At 52.0% G+C, this 16,210-nt stretch overlaps 1 protein-coding gene across 1 annotated transcript in view; it reads right to left on the reverse strand.

The window, feature by feature from the left end:
• Positions 1 to 205: 205 nt before the first annotated feature.
• ITPKB (inositol-trisphosphate 3-kinase B) overlaps positions 206 to 16,210 on the reverse strand; it is a 70,405-nt gene continuing 54,400 nt past the window's right edge. The window contains exons 4-8 of the mRNA XM_076334683.1: positions 15,776 to 15,989; positions 12,486 to 12,690; positions 6,978 to 7,079; positions 5,346 to 5,417; positions 206 to 2,645 (exon numbers count right to left, since the gene is read on the reverse strand). Of these exons, the coding sequence (XP_076190798.1) occupies positions 2,430 to 2,645; positions 5,346 to 5,417; positions 6,978 to 7,079; positions 12,486 to 12,690; positions 15,776 to 15,989 (809 nt within the window). The 3' untranslated portion in view covers positions 206 to 2,429. The remainder of the gene's footprint in view (positions 2,646 to 5,345; positions 5,418 to 6,977; positions 7,080 to 12,485; positions 12,691 to 15,775; positions 15,990 to 16,210) is intronic.

The following is a 16,210-nucleotide window of genomic DNA, read 5'->3' on the forward strand; positions in this document are numbered from 1 at the left end:
AGTTCCCATTTGTCAGGATCTGTCCCTGGCACAGGGTCCTTCCATACTCTTGCTTTTATGCAGCACTGCTCCTGGTGTGTGCTGGGGTAATCAAAGCTGGAGCCTGATCCCCCCAAAATCATCATGGACATGAAAGCCGGCTCCTGGATTGTTCCCAGGCTGCTGCAACCTGCGCAGGGCAGACATGGACTATACACCAGGCAAATGCTTCCCATATGCCTTTATTTGCAAAGTTACAGGATTTTTTTACAGGCACTGTGCGTTGGTGTTTCAGACTGGTTTGGATTTTTCTCTGTATTACCAATGACCGAGAGGGGAGGTGGGAGCCGGGAAAATCCCTCACAGCAACCATTCCAGCCTCCAGAAAGGCATAAGACATCTGAGAGGAACAATCTGCTTCTTCTGAAGCCACGAAGCAAGGAATCTGGTTTATAAACAGGCTTAAAAAATAATATACATATATAGGAGCAGCTCAAAGCTAAAGTACAGCGATAACTGGTACATACCTATGCATATCTCTTCACACCCTTTCTCCAAAGCTGGAAAAGGGATGGTTTAAAAACTAAAAACACAGTTTAAAAAAAAAAATAAACAGGGATTCCATGCATTAAGGTTTAGTGTTTTGTGCAATTAAAATGGGATGAAAATAAATATAACTTAAAAAAACCCAACCTTTTCCATGACACTAATGGAACAGAGGCAAGTCTATAAGGCACTTCCACATGGGCTATTCTAGAAAGCCTGGCAAAGAGCTAAAACAGTGCAACCATTTACAATGGCATCAGATGACCTAAAGACATCTGCCTGGTGAGATATGAACTGAGAAAAACCTTAGGAAACTTCAATAGTCGGGAAAGAGGCTGGGGCATGGCTGCAGACAGCTCAATGGCCAATTCCTCCTCCTTATTGCTGCCAGGAGAAGACCTCCCCCACCGAGGATGCCGGACCCACCGAATGATGGCAGAGGGGGTCTAGAGCACTGCTCCTGGGGAGCGAGATGAGACGGTGGGTTTGGGGATGGAGTGGGTGAGGGATTTGCGGCTGTCGATCTCCTGCACCACCTCCAGCGCTGCACTCTCCTTCTGTCCTCAATGCGAGGGACTCCCCGGCTTGCCCTGCAGCCTCCCCTGCCCGCTGTCCTCTCAGTCGCTGACCTTTAGCAAGCAAGCAGCTTAGTTCAAATGTTCCAGGAAGTTAAAAAATAGCCTCCGCCCTAAATAGGGAACTGGGTGTTTTCGCAGGAGCGGGAGCGCAGAGGCCATATGCGCATCCTGAGCAGGCTGGGAAGCCAGCGCCGAAGAGCAGCAGCAGAATCAGCCAGCTCTGCGGAAAAAAAGGGAAGGCATGGGGATGCCTGACCCCAACTCTGCTTCACCAAAGATGACTAACCTGGCCACCTCGAGAGCTGCTTTGCTGCTGTAACCCTTTGCCCGCCGCCAATAAAAATTACAGAGATGCTCCAGGCAGGAGGGTTGCCCTGGGCCAGGAGCGGGCATTGGCAGCACTACCCCTACACACGTGCTCACCTGCTGCCAAAAAAGACCAATCAACCTGGATGGCTACTTTAGGTCTCATAGTAGTCCCTTATAAGCTATTTTTCTCCCCCCCCCCCGCCCAAAGTCTTTATTCCCCGTGGAGGGCTGGAGTCCCCAGCTAAGGAGGTCTGGAAGCAGCTCCTAGCAGGGGAGCTGGGTCTCTAGAGAGGAGCTTGAAGTGTTACCCACCACGGGGCACGTGGGTGGGAAGCACCTGGCCATTGTAAATACCTGTGCCTGAGCACATGGCCCCGCAGCAGGAGAGAAACCCTCGCCCTCCAGTGCCACCTGAAAATAACTGAGCAACCTCTACGGGATGTCTTGAATGCAAAGAAAAACCCAAATCTGCCCTCCTAGCATCTCTTAAGGACTCGGCCCAGCTAGGTCCCTAGGCTGAAAGGTGCTGGCAAAGACAACTAAAGGGCTTCCACCCCAGTATCCTTCGCCATCTCCAGGCCTTGCTCACACACCCTGTCTGCCAGAGGGTCCTGAGCACGGTCACTGAGTGTTTTCGGCTCCTTCCTTCGCCAGCCCTCTTAAAGGCCCTTTTAAAATCAGGCTGCGCAAGAGACAAAAGCACGACAGGCAAAGCACGCGCTTGCCTAAGCAACCCCTCCAGGCTGCTCCCGGCCGGCACGGCCATGTGCTCCTACTGACTCTGCGAAGCCAAGGTTTCAAGTTCAGCTTTTGTTCTGGCAGGTTAGCTCTCTATTTACATGGAGAGGAAAAAAAAAAAAAAAACAAGACAACCTAAAAAACCACAACAAAAACACATTAAATAGGGAGAGTATAGCTTTCAAATGGGAAGGGCAAGGACTGGAAAGTGTCTTGTAGTGCAGTTCAGAAGAGTCAGTCAGGGGCAGGTTGGGGGTAGTGGCAGTCGGACACGCAGCTTTAATGCAAGTCTTCGCTCTGGGACAACTCTGTCAGGATCTGAATGAGGTTGTCCAGCCCCCAGAGGTAGCCGTCCTCTCTGTTCCCTTCCACCCAGGGCACGTTGTGCTGGAGAACTTGTCCCTCCGGCAGCGGGGTGGTTTTCCCAAAGTCAATCATCCAGACTTTGGCCTGTTCCTTCTTGTCGTGAATGAAGAGGAGGGAGCTCCCGATTACCTGCAGAGAAGAGAGACCAGTTAGTGGTGCTCCTATTGCTCATTCTCACCCAGCTTTGGGGCTTTCAGACACCTTATCTCAGGCTGCATTTGCAAGAGATGATGCTGAGATTTTGCATGAGCAAAAGCAAGCTCTGTGTGTTGCTGGCTGTGTTTGCACATGCAAATTGGTTATGCAGACAAGCTGATTTACTCATACAAATCCCAGCTCTTGGCAGAAGGAGAGGATCAGAAAACATGAGCATGGAAGATAGAGATGTCATTTTGGAAACTGAGTCAAGGTCCCCGCGGAAGGAATGAGATGAATTGTCTCAGCCTTCAGATGGGGATTTTTTCCAAGTCCGATCCTTTGTGACCAGCTCATGCTATTCACACTCACCAGCCCTGCAGACATCACCACAGGGATGGGTACGCTCCAAGTACCAGTTACCTGCAATGTGCTATCTCCTGCCTGAAACACCTCCTGGCTTTCCCAGAGCTCTGGGGATGCAAGTTACAGAGGTGCATGTACATGAATTTCCTTTTCCATGAGTTTACTCAGCTGCATCTGCTTTGAAGGGCTCTTTCATATCCCGATTGGCCTTTGGGAAAATCCTGCAGCAAGTATTGGCCTGGGCACGCCCGGGGAAGCCCATGGTGCATTTGGGGATGTGAAGCACATCGCCTCTGACAGCAGAAGTCTCAAGGCCTGTTGCAGCAGGACGAGACACCACGAGCCCAGTGCTCACCACCCATGGAGTAAAGAGATGCTCAGCAGGTGGGTACCTCCAGCTCAGCCCCCTGGCCCATCCTGGCTCGCAGTCCCAGCCAGGATGCCACCCAGCAGCAGCTCCAATGTGGCTTTCCTGATGCTTGGGGAACACATATCGGTGTCAGGCCATTCACCATCGTGCTCTTCTGCTGAATCTGCTCCTCCAGTCAGAAGATTTTAGCCGGCAGTACTACAGAAAAGCACCAATGGGTGTGCTTCAGAGCTGTCCCAAATGAAGATTACTTTCCAAATTATGTCCGATGTGCATGAATTGGTGGATTACAAACTCGCTTGCCCTTGTATTACAAATAGAGACCTTGGTGACCAGAGTGCAATGGCTGTTAGCAGACAGGACGCAGTGTGCTGAGAGCCGGGAGTGCCCCATAAACTGTGCAGATATGTGGAGGAGCGCAGCTCTAGGGGCATCCAGCTGGTGTCAGCGCTCCAAAACAGCAGCACCAAATGTTACCGGGGACTCCCATGTCCGTGCTATCAGCAGGGTTTAGTTTGAGGTTTGCCTTTAGACGAGGGTTTTGAACGGGAAGCATGTACTGTTTGCAAAAGCTATTATGAATTTACATTTTTGAGGAGACTTCCTCCTCCAGCGCATTGGGAAGACATCCAAGGTCCAGAGATACGTATTATTTCCCAGAAATGCTTATCTCTAGCTCTCCTCCTTCTAAGCTCTTGTAGCTGTCTCTTGGCCAGGACAGAGCATTTTAACTTTTGCTGACATTCTTCGCTCGTCTGTCCTGGGTTGCCAAATTCTCCTGCAGCTCCTCGGAGGAACCCTGCCCAGCAAGGGCCCCGTGGAGCAACACGCAGAGCTTGGCAGACCTTCTGCTGCGCTTCGTCTCGAAGTGGGATGGAAAGTCAAAGCTGCTGCTTTTTAATTTTTAAGGAGTAGAAACTCCTTTCAAAACCTCCTTAAAAGGCTGTTTTGTTTCTGTGTTTTCAAATGAAAACCCTGGCACTTGGTTTCAGGGAGCATTTTGTTTCCCATGTTGAACCGACCTGAAACCCTCGGTTTCAACATTTCCCTTCCAATTGCCTTACAGGCACTGCCAGCAGGAGGCACGGCCCCTCCTGCCTCCGGCACCCGGCAAGGCCCTCTGTGTGCGGCTGGCGCTGAGGTGGCTCACACGGCTCTGGCTGAGGGACAGTGGGCTCTTGGAGCTGTGGCTTCTGCTCCCTGTGAGTCGAGGGTTCCTATGAGACTCTTTTGCCCATAGACAATATGTGCCAAGGACATGTGCTCTCATGTTTCGTTAAATAGATGCAATGGCAAATACTCTTTGCCAATGCTAAATCAATAAAATAATTTAATTAAATTATGGAGCATTCCAATTCCTGTTGAAATGGCCAAAAAATGTAGTGCTTCCTCTTTGTTTTCCCACCAGAACTGAATTTTCACTGTTGAAAATGTTGATTTCATGGACACTCATTTCTGGAGGAAAGTCCTTCCAAGGGAAGAGTCCTTACCGCGGTGCCCCAACCAGCTCAGCAAAGGCAGTTTTGGGATATCTGCAATTTATGGCTACGTTGAAGCCTTGTTTGATCACATGGAGCAACTGGCAGCCAAATGATACCTGACGTGCATTCAGACAGGCATTTCTCTCCAGAAAACCCCTATACTTTTTACATTAAGGATTCTTCCCAGTCATATAAACTCACAAGCAGTCTGAATTCCTCCTAGATCACTTTTAATCTGTACGAACATTGGTTTTCAGTAGATTTGAGCCCATGTCAGATGCATGAACATTATATCAGTCATCAGCTGTATTTCCACATAAGTATTAGATAAACGGGGGCATGAAAATATGGATATAAGAATAAATTCAAAATTGTATAAGTTTACAGCCTCTGACTTTGACTTCTCTTTTCTCCTTGGACAAGCTGAGATTAAACCGTTTGCATTTCCAGGCAGATTTATCTAAACACAAGTATTACCTCATGGCATTTGAAGAATGGGGATGTCTCCAGGGTAGCGCGGATACCCTTCAACCGGTTAAGGTAACTGTTCTGGAATTACAAAAGAAAAAAAAAAACCCAAAACCCAGCGTCAGTGCTGCAGGAAGCCTACATAAAAACTGCTGCATGGGGCAGACAGGAAAGTCACCCCTCCCAGCATCCTCTCCATGATACCATGTTTGCATGGAGAGATGCCGGGTGTGTCCCTCAGCCGCCCTGCGCTCAGCATCCTCCCACAGACCTGTCCCCTGGGAGGGTGTCCCCTCTTTTTTGGGATCCACTTATCCTTTTGGCCTCTATGGCATCCTGTGAGCTCCTGTGGCTTCCAAAACTTAGTGCGAGCATTTGCTTTTGCTGAACCGGTGCTTTCTGCGGACTTTCCCTGCTGCATCCATGGTGCTCCCAAGGAGGGAACAGCTAATTCAGCAGCCGCTGCTGTGCATACACAGCCAGGCTGCTTTTTTCTCTCACCTGCACTCTTTTTAACAGGTCAGCTCTTCACCTCCTCTGTCATTTTATCACTCAGTCAGTCAAGCGTCGTGAGACACTTCTGTAACTCTGTATCAGCACTTCTGCAAAGTTGGTACCGCAGGTGGAAGGGCTTTCACGCTAGTCAGCACGCAGGTCAAGACCCACGCGCCTGTTTGAGCATCCCTGCAAATTGCTGGAAGGCACTAAACATTCTCAGGGGACCCCTTTGATAATTGGATTTTGAGGTTTAGATAGATGGACTAAGCGCAGGAACATGCACAGCAGGTATCTGAGCACTATAATACACCTAAATTTTCACACTTTGACTGCGTGGGGAGATGTGGGGGTCGCTGTATTACAATGGTTTGGCCAAGGAGCCCCGTCCAGAGCCAGGGCAAGACGGTGTGAGTGTGCTCCAAACTCTTTGGGGATAAAATGCAGCCAGGCAACTTCATTTTCAGATCCAGGAATGATCCCTGGGTAACTCTTGTCAAAGCAAACATGCCAGTTTGAAGGAGGCAGTGCCAAGGGCCACTCCAGCTGGAGCCTTGCATTTGTAGGCTTTATATAGTACAGCTTAAAATGGGAGCGCTTTGTCAAATAGGATATTTGACACAGTCAGTGTAAATTGTTTACAGCTACATCTCTTATTCTCCTGGCAACCTAGAGAAACTTGGGAAATGCTAACCACAGATTGCCCATGCGAAGGGTGCCTGGCGCAGGCAGGGGGATGCCTTGGCCACCCTTCCTGCGAGACCAAGCGCAGGGCAGCCTGCTCTGCCAGGGTGGGAGCCCCTGCCAGCACATACTGGGGTAAAGAGCAGGCTCAGAGGCTGCTGTCAGCCCCAGGGATGAGGGGGCAGAGCGTGGCTGTGCCTCCGCAGCGGGTTTTGGGGCCAACCCTCAGCAGACTCGGACCCGGCTCAAGCAGTGCTGCTGCAGTAAATGTGTCCCCTCCCAGCCCTATGCTGCTCTCCCCTCACCCCTGTGCCAGGATGGTGTTTCTCTTTGCCATTTTTCATGCTTTTTTAAGAGAGATTGCTCAGGCTGCAGCCCCTCAGGGCAGGGAGCTGATGAGCCGAGGCCAGCCTCCACAGGAGGAGCCCTCTCCAGGCAGCACCCCCAGCATCCCCCACTCACCAAAACATTGCAGTTTCCTCTGGTGAACTCCCTGAAGGCCTCTGTGACTTGTTCCTTTGTCCGCGTCTTCTTGAAGTCCCGGTTCACAGTGCCATCCTCTTTCTTGAAAAGAAGGGAGAGCGGTGAGTAGGATGGGGAGGGAGGGAGCTGGGGCAGGACTGGTGTTTCAGCAGCCATGCATGTCCCATGAGTCGGATGCGACCAACCTTTCTGGCAGCTGAAGGACCTGTCTATGGAGGAGGGGTGAGCAGAGGCAGCAGCTCTCTGCCTTGCACATCCCAAATCATCTCACAGCTCTGCTGCATTGCCCCCTAATGCAAATGGCAAGTCTCCATCATCACAAGCTTGCCGAGGTCACCAGCAATGTGGACAAGCTACCTCTCATGGACCTGGCGCTTGCTGCCAACAGAGGCTGGAGACCACCTGTTTCTGGCCATGCTGTGCCCAAATGGCTTCCCGTTGCTGCTGTGGCTGAGCACAGGTGCTGACACCAGCCTCGGGCTGCACCCCTGCTTGGGGAATAAAGCAGAGCATGACCACGGCAGGACAAAACTGAGTGTGGATGGAGACAACATCTCAGGAGCAGGCAAAAAAAGCCCTCCACGAACCACTGCAGCAAGGAGATGAAGGCAAGGAGCAAGCCCCACGACTGTCTTGCCTCACTAGTCTTTTGATAGTCCACAGATAGCAAACCCTCAAAGGCAGCAGCCTGGCACTGAGATGCAGTGAGCAGCCTTGTGCTCTCCTCCGCCTCTTCCCCAGAGGCACATCCGTGCTTGGCCCGCCGCAGGGATGGCACGGCTTGGTCTGCTGCAGGGACGACATGCAGCCCTGACCCAGAGGCTCCTGGCTGAACCTCTGGGCAGCTTTGTAGGTTGCTCCCCATTTCCCCGGTCCTGCTGGGGCTCTGATTTTTAGATCAGCATGTTTCATTGTCCGGAGCAGCCGCGGATCGGGCAGGCAGAGCTCGCTTCCTGGATACAAGGGCTATTTTAAACCACACGTGCTTGTGCTCACAGCTCTGCTTGCAGACCTCCATCCCACCGCTCCGGACAGCTTGTTTGCACACAATAGAGTGAAGGGACAGAGGCCAAAAAGACATCCTGTGGGCTGGGGAAGATGAAGTAAGGATGAAGAAGCAGAGCAGAGGCTGGGGAAGGAAGAGAACACAATAAATCACCTGCCCTGGAGATTTATGTGCCCTGGCATGACTTTGAGACCCTTCCAGGGAAGTGCCCTGGGATGGGGCCATGTGCATCCCCCTGGGCAGAGGGCTGGCCGTGGGCATGGTGGCCAGTCCAGCCTGGGGAAAGGCCGAGTGCCCAGGCTGCGGAGAGCTGGGCAAGGCGAGCCCGGCACCAGACCCACACCTGACGTGCAGTTTGTGATGAATCACACAGCGCACTTCCAACTTCCAGCTTGCGTTTTGTGCAAGTGTTAATAAAGGCGATAACAAAAGCAGCATGTGAAAGGTCTTAGTCTCCAGGAAAAGCTGTTTGCGTGGGGTGCAACCAATGCACCCAGCTTCAAACCACCCTGGACCCAACCTGACCACCTCTCGCCCTTGCATCAGTGCTGCCACAGGGTATAAAAGCAAGGCTAATGGCTGGCAGAGCCTGCACCCACAAAGGCCGGGGACAACCTTCTCGCTGGAGACCTCCTCGCTGTAGCAGCCATCCTGCCGATGGACCAAGCAGAGCCAGGTTCTCTGCTTTCGGCTGTGTCTCACGAGGCAGCAGGCTGCAGCAGTGCAGGCAGGAGGCCTCGCCAAGGATGCTCTGGTGGCATGTGCACGACGTATAGGGGAAGGGCGCTACACCGCTATACATCTGTCACGTGAGCCCTGATGTGGCAGTTCAGAAATCAACCCACCCTCTCCCCAGGGGATGATAGATATCAATTTGGAGAAGAGCCACAGCACTAATTTCACATGTAAAGAGCACAACTTTCCACAAAGCATCCAAGAAAGGAGATGGACTTCTAAGCGCTCCTAAAAATAAATGAAAACCACAGATGGCCTTTCAGATAAGGCAATCTAAGCTTCAGGAAAGCCAAACAGCCTACCCGTAATGCTGCTCCCATGATTAACCCCCTCCCACAGTTTCCTTGCCCAGCCAGACGCTGCTGCCGTGGGGCTGACAACTGCCACAACATTTACAGGTGTCTGAGCCCCGAGGGGGCTGCCTTCCACTCAGCAGAAATGTGAGGGGGGCTGATAAGAGCTATCCCAACCTCCGCCCCACCAGCAATTCCAGTTTGCACTGGCGTCACTGGGGCAGGCTTTGGGTCAGCCAGTTCCCCCTCCGGCACTGTGTTTGGCCTCAGATGGGGCTTGTGAGCTGCCTGTCTTGGGAAAGTCAGATGAGGGTTTTCAGGGCTGGTGGTTCTGGGACCCCGCAAATGTCCCAGCACCAGGGAACACCATCGCACCATGGCCTTGCTGCAGGCAACGGTGCATGACTCTCAGACTAGAGCAGGCGCTCGGGAGCGAAATTTCTTGCAATGAGCTCCAGTCAGCTTCAACTGGGTCACCAGGGATCACTTGTATTACTTTTAGCAGGGTAATTTTATTAATAGCCACTGTTTCTAAGAGTTTCACGCTACTCCAGAAAGTTAGATGAGTGTCATTGTCTCCTTTTGCAGAGGAAAATTTCCATTTTAAAGAACCACCAGATCCTCGAGGCCACCTGGGAAAGCAACAGCTCAGCCAGGAAAGGGTCCCCATCCTTATTCCCAACCCTGAGCTGCCTGTTCACCTCACCTGCCCGTAATGTCCCGAAGGCTACTGCTGCTCCCCTTCTTACTCTGTGCCCCCTTGCAGCCCATGCACCCAGGGCCAAATCCTGCCCTTCCCTTGCACGGCAAGGTGCTCTCCTGTATCAGCCTCCAACTGTGAGTGAAGGGCAGGGCAGATTCACCCCTACTCTTCCCAGGGAAGCATCTGCAGCAGGAAAGAAAACATGGGGAGACTTGTCGTTAAATAATATTTTCCTGCAGTTTCCTCTGACAGCTCAGTAGCAGCTCAGGGCACCAAAGGTGCTTTCCCTAATGTGGAGACTCGACCCTAGAAATACAGCAAATACAGGGATACGGCACAGCACGACCTGAAGCTCTACAGCCCTGCTGAAAAAAAAGCCAGCTGGGAACCAGCGTGAACTGTTAATGCTTTAGCTTAGGGAGAAAATAATCCACAAGCTGAGGGATTTAAGGAGAATTACATTAATTAGAGACTCGATCAAATTAGTCAGCCCCTAGCAGCAGCAGGATTACTCCTGGAGGCCAGCACTTCTCAACATTTTTCAATTAAAGGGCTGCCTCACCTCTTTTAAAAAAAATCCACTGCTCATGTTGCGCAGCAGCTCACTTACGGTTGGCTAAAATAGAGATGTAACTCTCACCACTCCTTTATGGCTTTTATTTCCCTCCACAGTGTTTTTTGGCCTGTGTGGAAATATGATTTGGGTTTTTTTTTTACATTTTTCATTTCAAGTGGTTCACATATGACGTGCTTTTGCTGTAAAGCCCCCTAAACGTCCCCAGATCACAGGCTGAGAAGCACTGCTGGAGGCCAAGGATATATCATGTTGGACTATAAATAGACAGATATTTCTGATTATAGCAAGAAAGCAGGGAGAAGAAACAGTGCATGGGAGCTTTGGTCCCAACTGGCCCACTCCTTTTTTTTATATAGCCTCAGTTTTATAATAAGCACCAGCAAAACAACAGCAATGGGAATGCAAAACAGCAGCAATGGGAACTAGGCAAAGGGTTGTCCCGAGCTGGAGCAGCTCACAGCATGCTTGCAGGCGCCCATGGCAGAAAAGGGTCTTTGGGAGAGCTGGGGAGATCAGGGAAGAGCTGTGCGAGCCGGCAAGTGCCCTGACCCAATGTAGGCACCGCAGAAAGCTGTTGTGGCGCAGCATGACCGGCAGCATCCAGGGCAGGGGCATGGGACGGGCAGGGATGCCTCGCGTTGCTTGCCAGAAAACTCTTGAAGGGGTTCAGCCCAAGGGCTACTCCTTGGATTTCTGAGAGTAGCTGAGTTAGAGATAAATGCGCTGTCCTCTGCTGGCCATGAAACAGTTGAGTGAAGAAGGTGCCCTCCTCCCTGCGTGAAATATGCTCTGCTGGACTTCCCACAGCTCAGGGACTTTGTCCCGCACAGCGGGACAGACAAGTCCCTTCCCACTGGTGATTTGGTATGTGGGTAATCAGAAGTAGTGGCTCCGAGTGGCCCACTCCTGCTGATCACCTTTTAAACCTGTGGTCTAACATCTGCATTTGTTGGCTGTTTGACCAGCGAGGTGAGGGGGAACACTGCCAGGAAAGTCTACAAAGTCTGGTGTAAACGTTTTTTCAGGGAACGGCTTAATTTGTTTCAATTCTATCATTTTGACTCCACTATCTCCAGTCAGGAGAGGTGCAGGAGTTTAAGGCCACAGAGACCCAGACGGACATTCTGGGAGAATCTCTCCCGACTCAAAGAGGAGAAAAACAATCTGTGATCAAGAGAAAGAAACTCCTCCAACCAAGATACATGTAGAAATCGAGCCATCGTTTCCGCTAAGCGTGAGCGGCTGCCCTGAGCTACCGCCTTGGCCCCCAGCAGTGCCCCAAGTCTGAATTACTGCAGGCACAACTTGACTGAGCTCCCCTCGGCTGCCAAGCCAACACGATGCCCAGGCACACGATGAAACCCTTAGCTCAAGCGTGATACTACCCTTAATCCATTTTGGCTGGCTATCAAAAGGCATATGCCATTGCTAATGTTCACACAAGTCTTCTATCACTAATACAACTGCTCTGTGGTTACAGACCTAACTCTGTTCAAGTACCATCCTGGACATCTCTCTCGCCACAAAGTCTGCTTGCCAGGAGAAAAACTTCTGGGCTGGCTCATCTAATGGGGACACAAAAGCATCCCAGCAGGTATCTCCAGAAACATGAGCGTTATCTCTGAGCAAGCACAGTCAGCAGGTTACACACACATGCAGGTGCCAGCAGTAAGTGCTGCTGCTTGTGTTCGCCCCATTTCAGAGGGCTCAGTTGCTGAATTTTCCTGGGCAGGGATGTAAATACAGCCTCCTCACCGACTGCAGCTAAACTCACAGATCCAACCACAGATCGGCACACATTCAAGCTGGGATTTGGATTAATGGCTCAGCCTAGCAGCACAGCAGTATCAAAAGCAAACAGCTAATTTGAGACTTCAAGTTGGAGGACTTCAAGTTGCAGTCAGGGAAATCAAATAAGTGGCTGATTCAATGAGATTACGGCTAAAACCGACCTCTTGCATTGATGCCCTGAGCTCAGCTGCGCTCTCAGAAGAGCGGCGCTGCACCAGGCCAGGTGCCTGACAAGGGTGGTTTGGCTGCAGGGACCGGGGATGTCCTGATGTGACACAGTCCCACCACCAGCCTGCTGTGTGTGTGCCTCTGTGAGTGAGTTTGGTTACTGAACACTGCCAGCAGCTGTTCTCTCTGCTCTGCACACCTGGAGCAGCCTCACCTTTATCCCCTCGATCCTGAAGCCCAGCGTGGCGGTTGAGCTGATTGTCTCCCTCCACTGCATGTAGCGGGGCTTGGTTACTGCCCGCAGCACGTTCTCCTCCTCGGTGGGGGCATCAGGGTCCACCTCGATCATCTTCTGGTACATGTCCTTCCTCAGGCTCGGCTTCTTCCGGGCCTTTATCAGCTCCTCCTCCAAGTACGTCCTGCAAGGAGTGAGGGGGGGACATTAGCAGGACCACCACATGAGGTGCCACATACCCACAGACAGCCCTTGCCCCAGAAATCAGGCCTATCCAGGATAGCTAATCCCTATGGAGGAGGGCAGCATAAGAAATAACGGAGCAAGTCTCATTGCAGGTGAATTGATCCCGATTTAATTAGTGCCCCATCATCAACACCTGATATCTTTTCAGTTCATCAAGGAACCACAACCAGTCTGGCAATAGCAAGGGAGCTTATTTCTCACAGGTGCCCATGGCGTTGCTGCTGCCCCACTGGCAGCCCCCTGCTGCCACCCCTTGGTCCTGGGGGGCCTGACCCCAACGCTCAGCAAAACTGAGCAGTGACTTAGTGGCTCTCACAAACTAAACATGGCTTTCAAGATGTGCCCAGGAAACTACCCACGTGCTCTAGGACCTGGCTGAGTTGAAGGCAAGAGGGAGGTTGCTGCATCCCAGCCCTCAGCGTTAGCTGCTGCTCCCTCCGAGGTTTGGCCAATGTGGGCAGCTGCTGCCAAAGCTGCTCCTGTGCCTCTTCTGCGCTTTCCCATCCCCTCACTCTGTGCACCACGAGGGCTGTGCCTCACCGGCTGCTAAACAGGGTGTTTTCACACAGGGCTGTTTCGCTGCTGCTGATTTTGCCCAGTATAGGTCTGTTTTAAGTGGTCTATCTAGCAAAAGCTTCCTGTACAGGACAGCGCAGAGGAAGGGATGCAGCCTTGGCCAGGTGCTTACCATCACCCCCGGCATGATGCAGCTGGGATGAGAGAATGGGGGAAGGAGGATGGAGGGTGCAGAGGAGTGTGCAAAGACCTTGGTTTTATGCATCCTTTAGAGGAGCACCACTCTGTGCCAGAGCACACCAGTGGAGAACTTTGGCACTCTGGCATGCAGAAAACCATAATCCACAAAATAATACTTCCTGCAGCAGTAATAAACCACTACGTAACTCTTCTTGCGGCTCCCAAACCTGCCCCAGCTCAGCCTGGCAAGTGCCCAGGCTCTCTCCAAACACTCCAAGCCGGGTGAGATGTCCCAGCAAAATGACACAGGAATGACTCTATCTGTCGCCTCCTTCCTCCCAGATCCAAACTGCTCTACACTGCCCACTAGCCATGCTCAGCTCTGCAGAGGGGCCATGCCCTCTCCCCATGTCCCTTGTGCCAAAATCCTAGCACTGAGCATGTGGTTCACCTCCAGAACCAAGCAAAACGCACAGGGAGGATGCTAGGCAAACTATGTGGGATGGTGTTCCTGTGTTTCGCACAGGCTTTAGCAAAGCAAACTGGTGTCTTTTCTCAGGGCAGGCATATGATCACTGAGCAGACATCCCCAGGGCATCAGATGCTTTGAAAGACACTGCAGATAAAAGTGATGAAAGGCTTCAGCTGAGATCACCAAACCCATGATTTTTGGGCAGACGGAATAAAATAGCAGAATAAAGCAGCGGCATGCTCAGAAGTGCTGCTCACGCTGCTCAGAAAGCTAGATTTCCTTTTGATGAGAATGACAGATCGTCTATGTCTGCGGTTCGGTTCCCCCACATCACTCCAGGCTTGAACCATCACCAGGGCTTAAGAAAGACAAAGTTTTGTTTAGGGGTGACTGGAAGAGGCTGCCGCATCCCAAAGCCAGGTTGGCAGGAAAAAAACAAACTTGTATCTGCCTGGCAGCAAGCTGCTGGCTCAGAGGACAGGTTTAATAGCCCTGAGGTTTAGTTTATCTGCCAAAGCCTCTCCTGCCTGGCCACGGGGATGCCCCGCTCCCCAGCATTAACCCAATTCACCCTCCCTCACCAGCTCCTCCCACAGCACCATCTTATTTAACGATGATGATGCCTGGCACTTTTGCCCCCTTGCTTGCTCTGCCTGTCTTAGCTCCAAAAATCCAGGTGCACAAATCACCCGACCTCTGATTTGTGCGTGGGAGGCTTTCCTCCTCCCAGAGACAACCATAGGAGCACCCGGGCAGCATGACCAGCAGGTCTTCTTCTGATGGCTGTCATCTCTGGGTCCAGAGTGGGTCCTGTCTCCTTCCCGTGGCAGCATCGTGTGTGCCAGCTGAGGCCACGTGGCTGCACCGGGGCCCCCTGCCCTTCTCTCCACCCCTCCGGTGGAAAGTATTCCTCGCTTCTTCCCTGCCGAAAGCCCGACACACCAGTTCGAGTTTCACGTCGGGAGTTCAGGAGGGGAAAAAAAGATTCCTCCCTCCCGCAGAAACGATCAGCTTTTCCAGCAGCGCAAGCGTCTCCACCACGTCTGGGCTGCGCCTTAGCCAGCGAGGGGGATCTCAACCCGCCCTGCCACCAGTCTGCAGCAGACCCAGGGCTGAGAGGTGGCCTGAGGCTGCTCCAAAACTGGCAGCCGCCTGGGGTCAGCAGCCCTGCTCACATTTGCTCTGGGACACCCTCATCAGCTGTGGCGTCGCTAGCTCAAAAACTGCTGCTGGCCAAGTGGCTACAGCCTGGGATCTTGGCGTATCTGTAGATGGTTCTCAAGGAGGACACGGGTAATGTTGCTCATCTGTTAGGAAACGTTTCAAGAACTTTGCATGAAAGGCACAAAACTACTTAGCACACGCATTTTATCCCTCAAGTGTGCATGGGAGCAAAGGGTGAACAGAGGGAAAGTTTCTTGCTCACAGAAGCTGTGCCGTTCAAGTGTCTTTATTTCACCTCTCTGGCACCCTGGGCAGGATCTCCTACACCTTTTGCTCCCTGCCTCTTGGCTGTGTCCTCCTGCAGCAGAGAGAGGCAGGTTGCCATCCTCCTAAAAGCTACTGTGCCATTCTGGTGTACACAAACCCAAACCGAGTGCTGTCCCCTCCACTGCACCAAACTACTTTCCCAGCACACGGGACAGTCAACAAGCAGAGAAGGAAAGAGCCTGGTGTGTCCTTCCCGTACCCAGGCTTCCCCATGGCTCTCTCCTCAAGCTGTTGGCTTAGCTTTTCCTGAAGACAGGTGAGCCTGGTGTTCTCACTTGTGTGTTTCAGAGGGTTTTACCCAGGAGATGCATTTGCTTTGAGTATCCCATCTTAAAACTCAAACAACATCCCCAAAGCCACTCACCTGACCCCCATTTTGCAGTCCATAACGCAGGGGGAGTCAAATTCAGCCAGCAGATCTTCCATTTGGTTGTATCGCTCCCCGTCCTTCACAACATCGCCGTGGTAGGCAGGAACATAGGGCTTCAGGACATCATTCATCAGGCGGTCGAGGCAGCGCTGCTCCGATTCACAGTGCTTCTTCAGTATCCTGCCGTTGGCCGCTGCCTTGAAACTACCTGAGGGTGACAAGGGATGATGTGGCACTTGCTTTGGAATGGGGGATGACGCTGTGCCTTCCCAAAACAAGAAGGGCAGCCCAACACCTTGGAAGCATCTCTGTTTACACCTGCACCCAAGAGTCCCAACAGGCTGGGACTTACAAGCTCGGGCTGCCAGATTCACAAGTAGTGTCAGAGGTTAATGACCAGCAATGTCACACCTTAAACAGGGCAGAGAC

The sequence above is a fragment of the Aptenodytes patagonicus genome, chromosome 3 (genome assembly GCF_965638725.1).
Source record: "Aptenodytes patagonicus chromosome 3, bAptPat1.pri.cur, whole genome shotgun sequence".
NCBI classification, from domain to species: domain Eukaryota; kingdom Metazoa; phylum Chordata; class Aves; order Sphenisciformes; family Spheniscidae; genus Aptenodytes; species Aptenodytes patagonicus.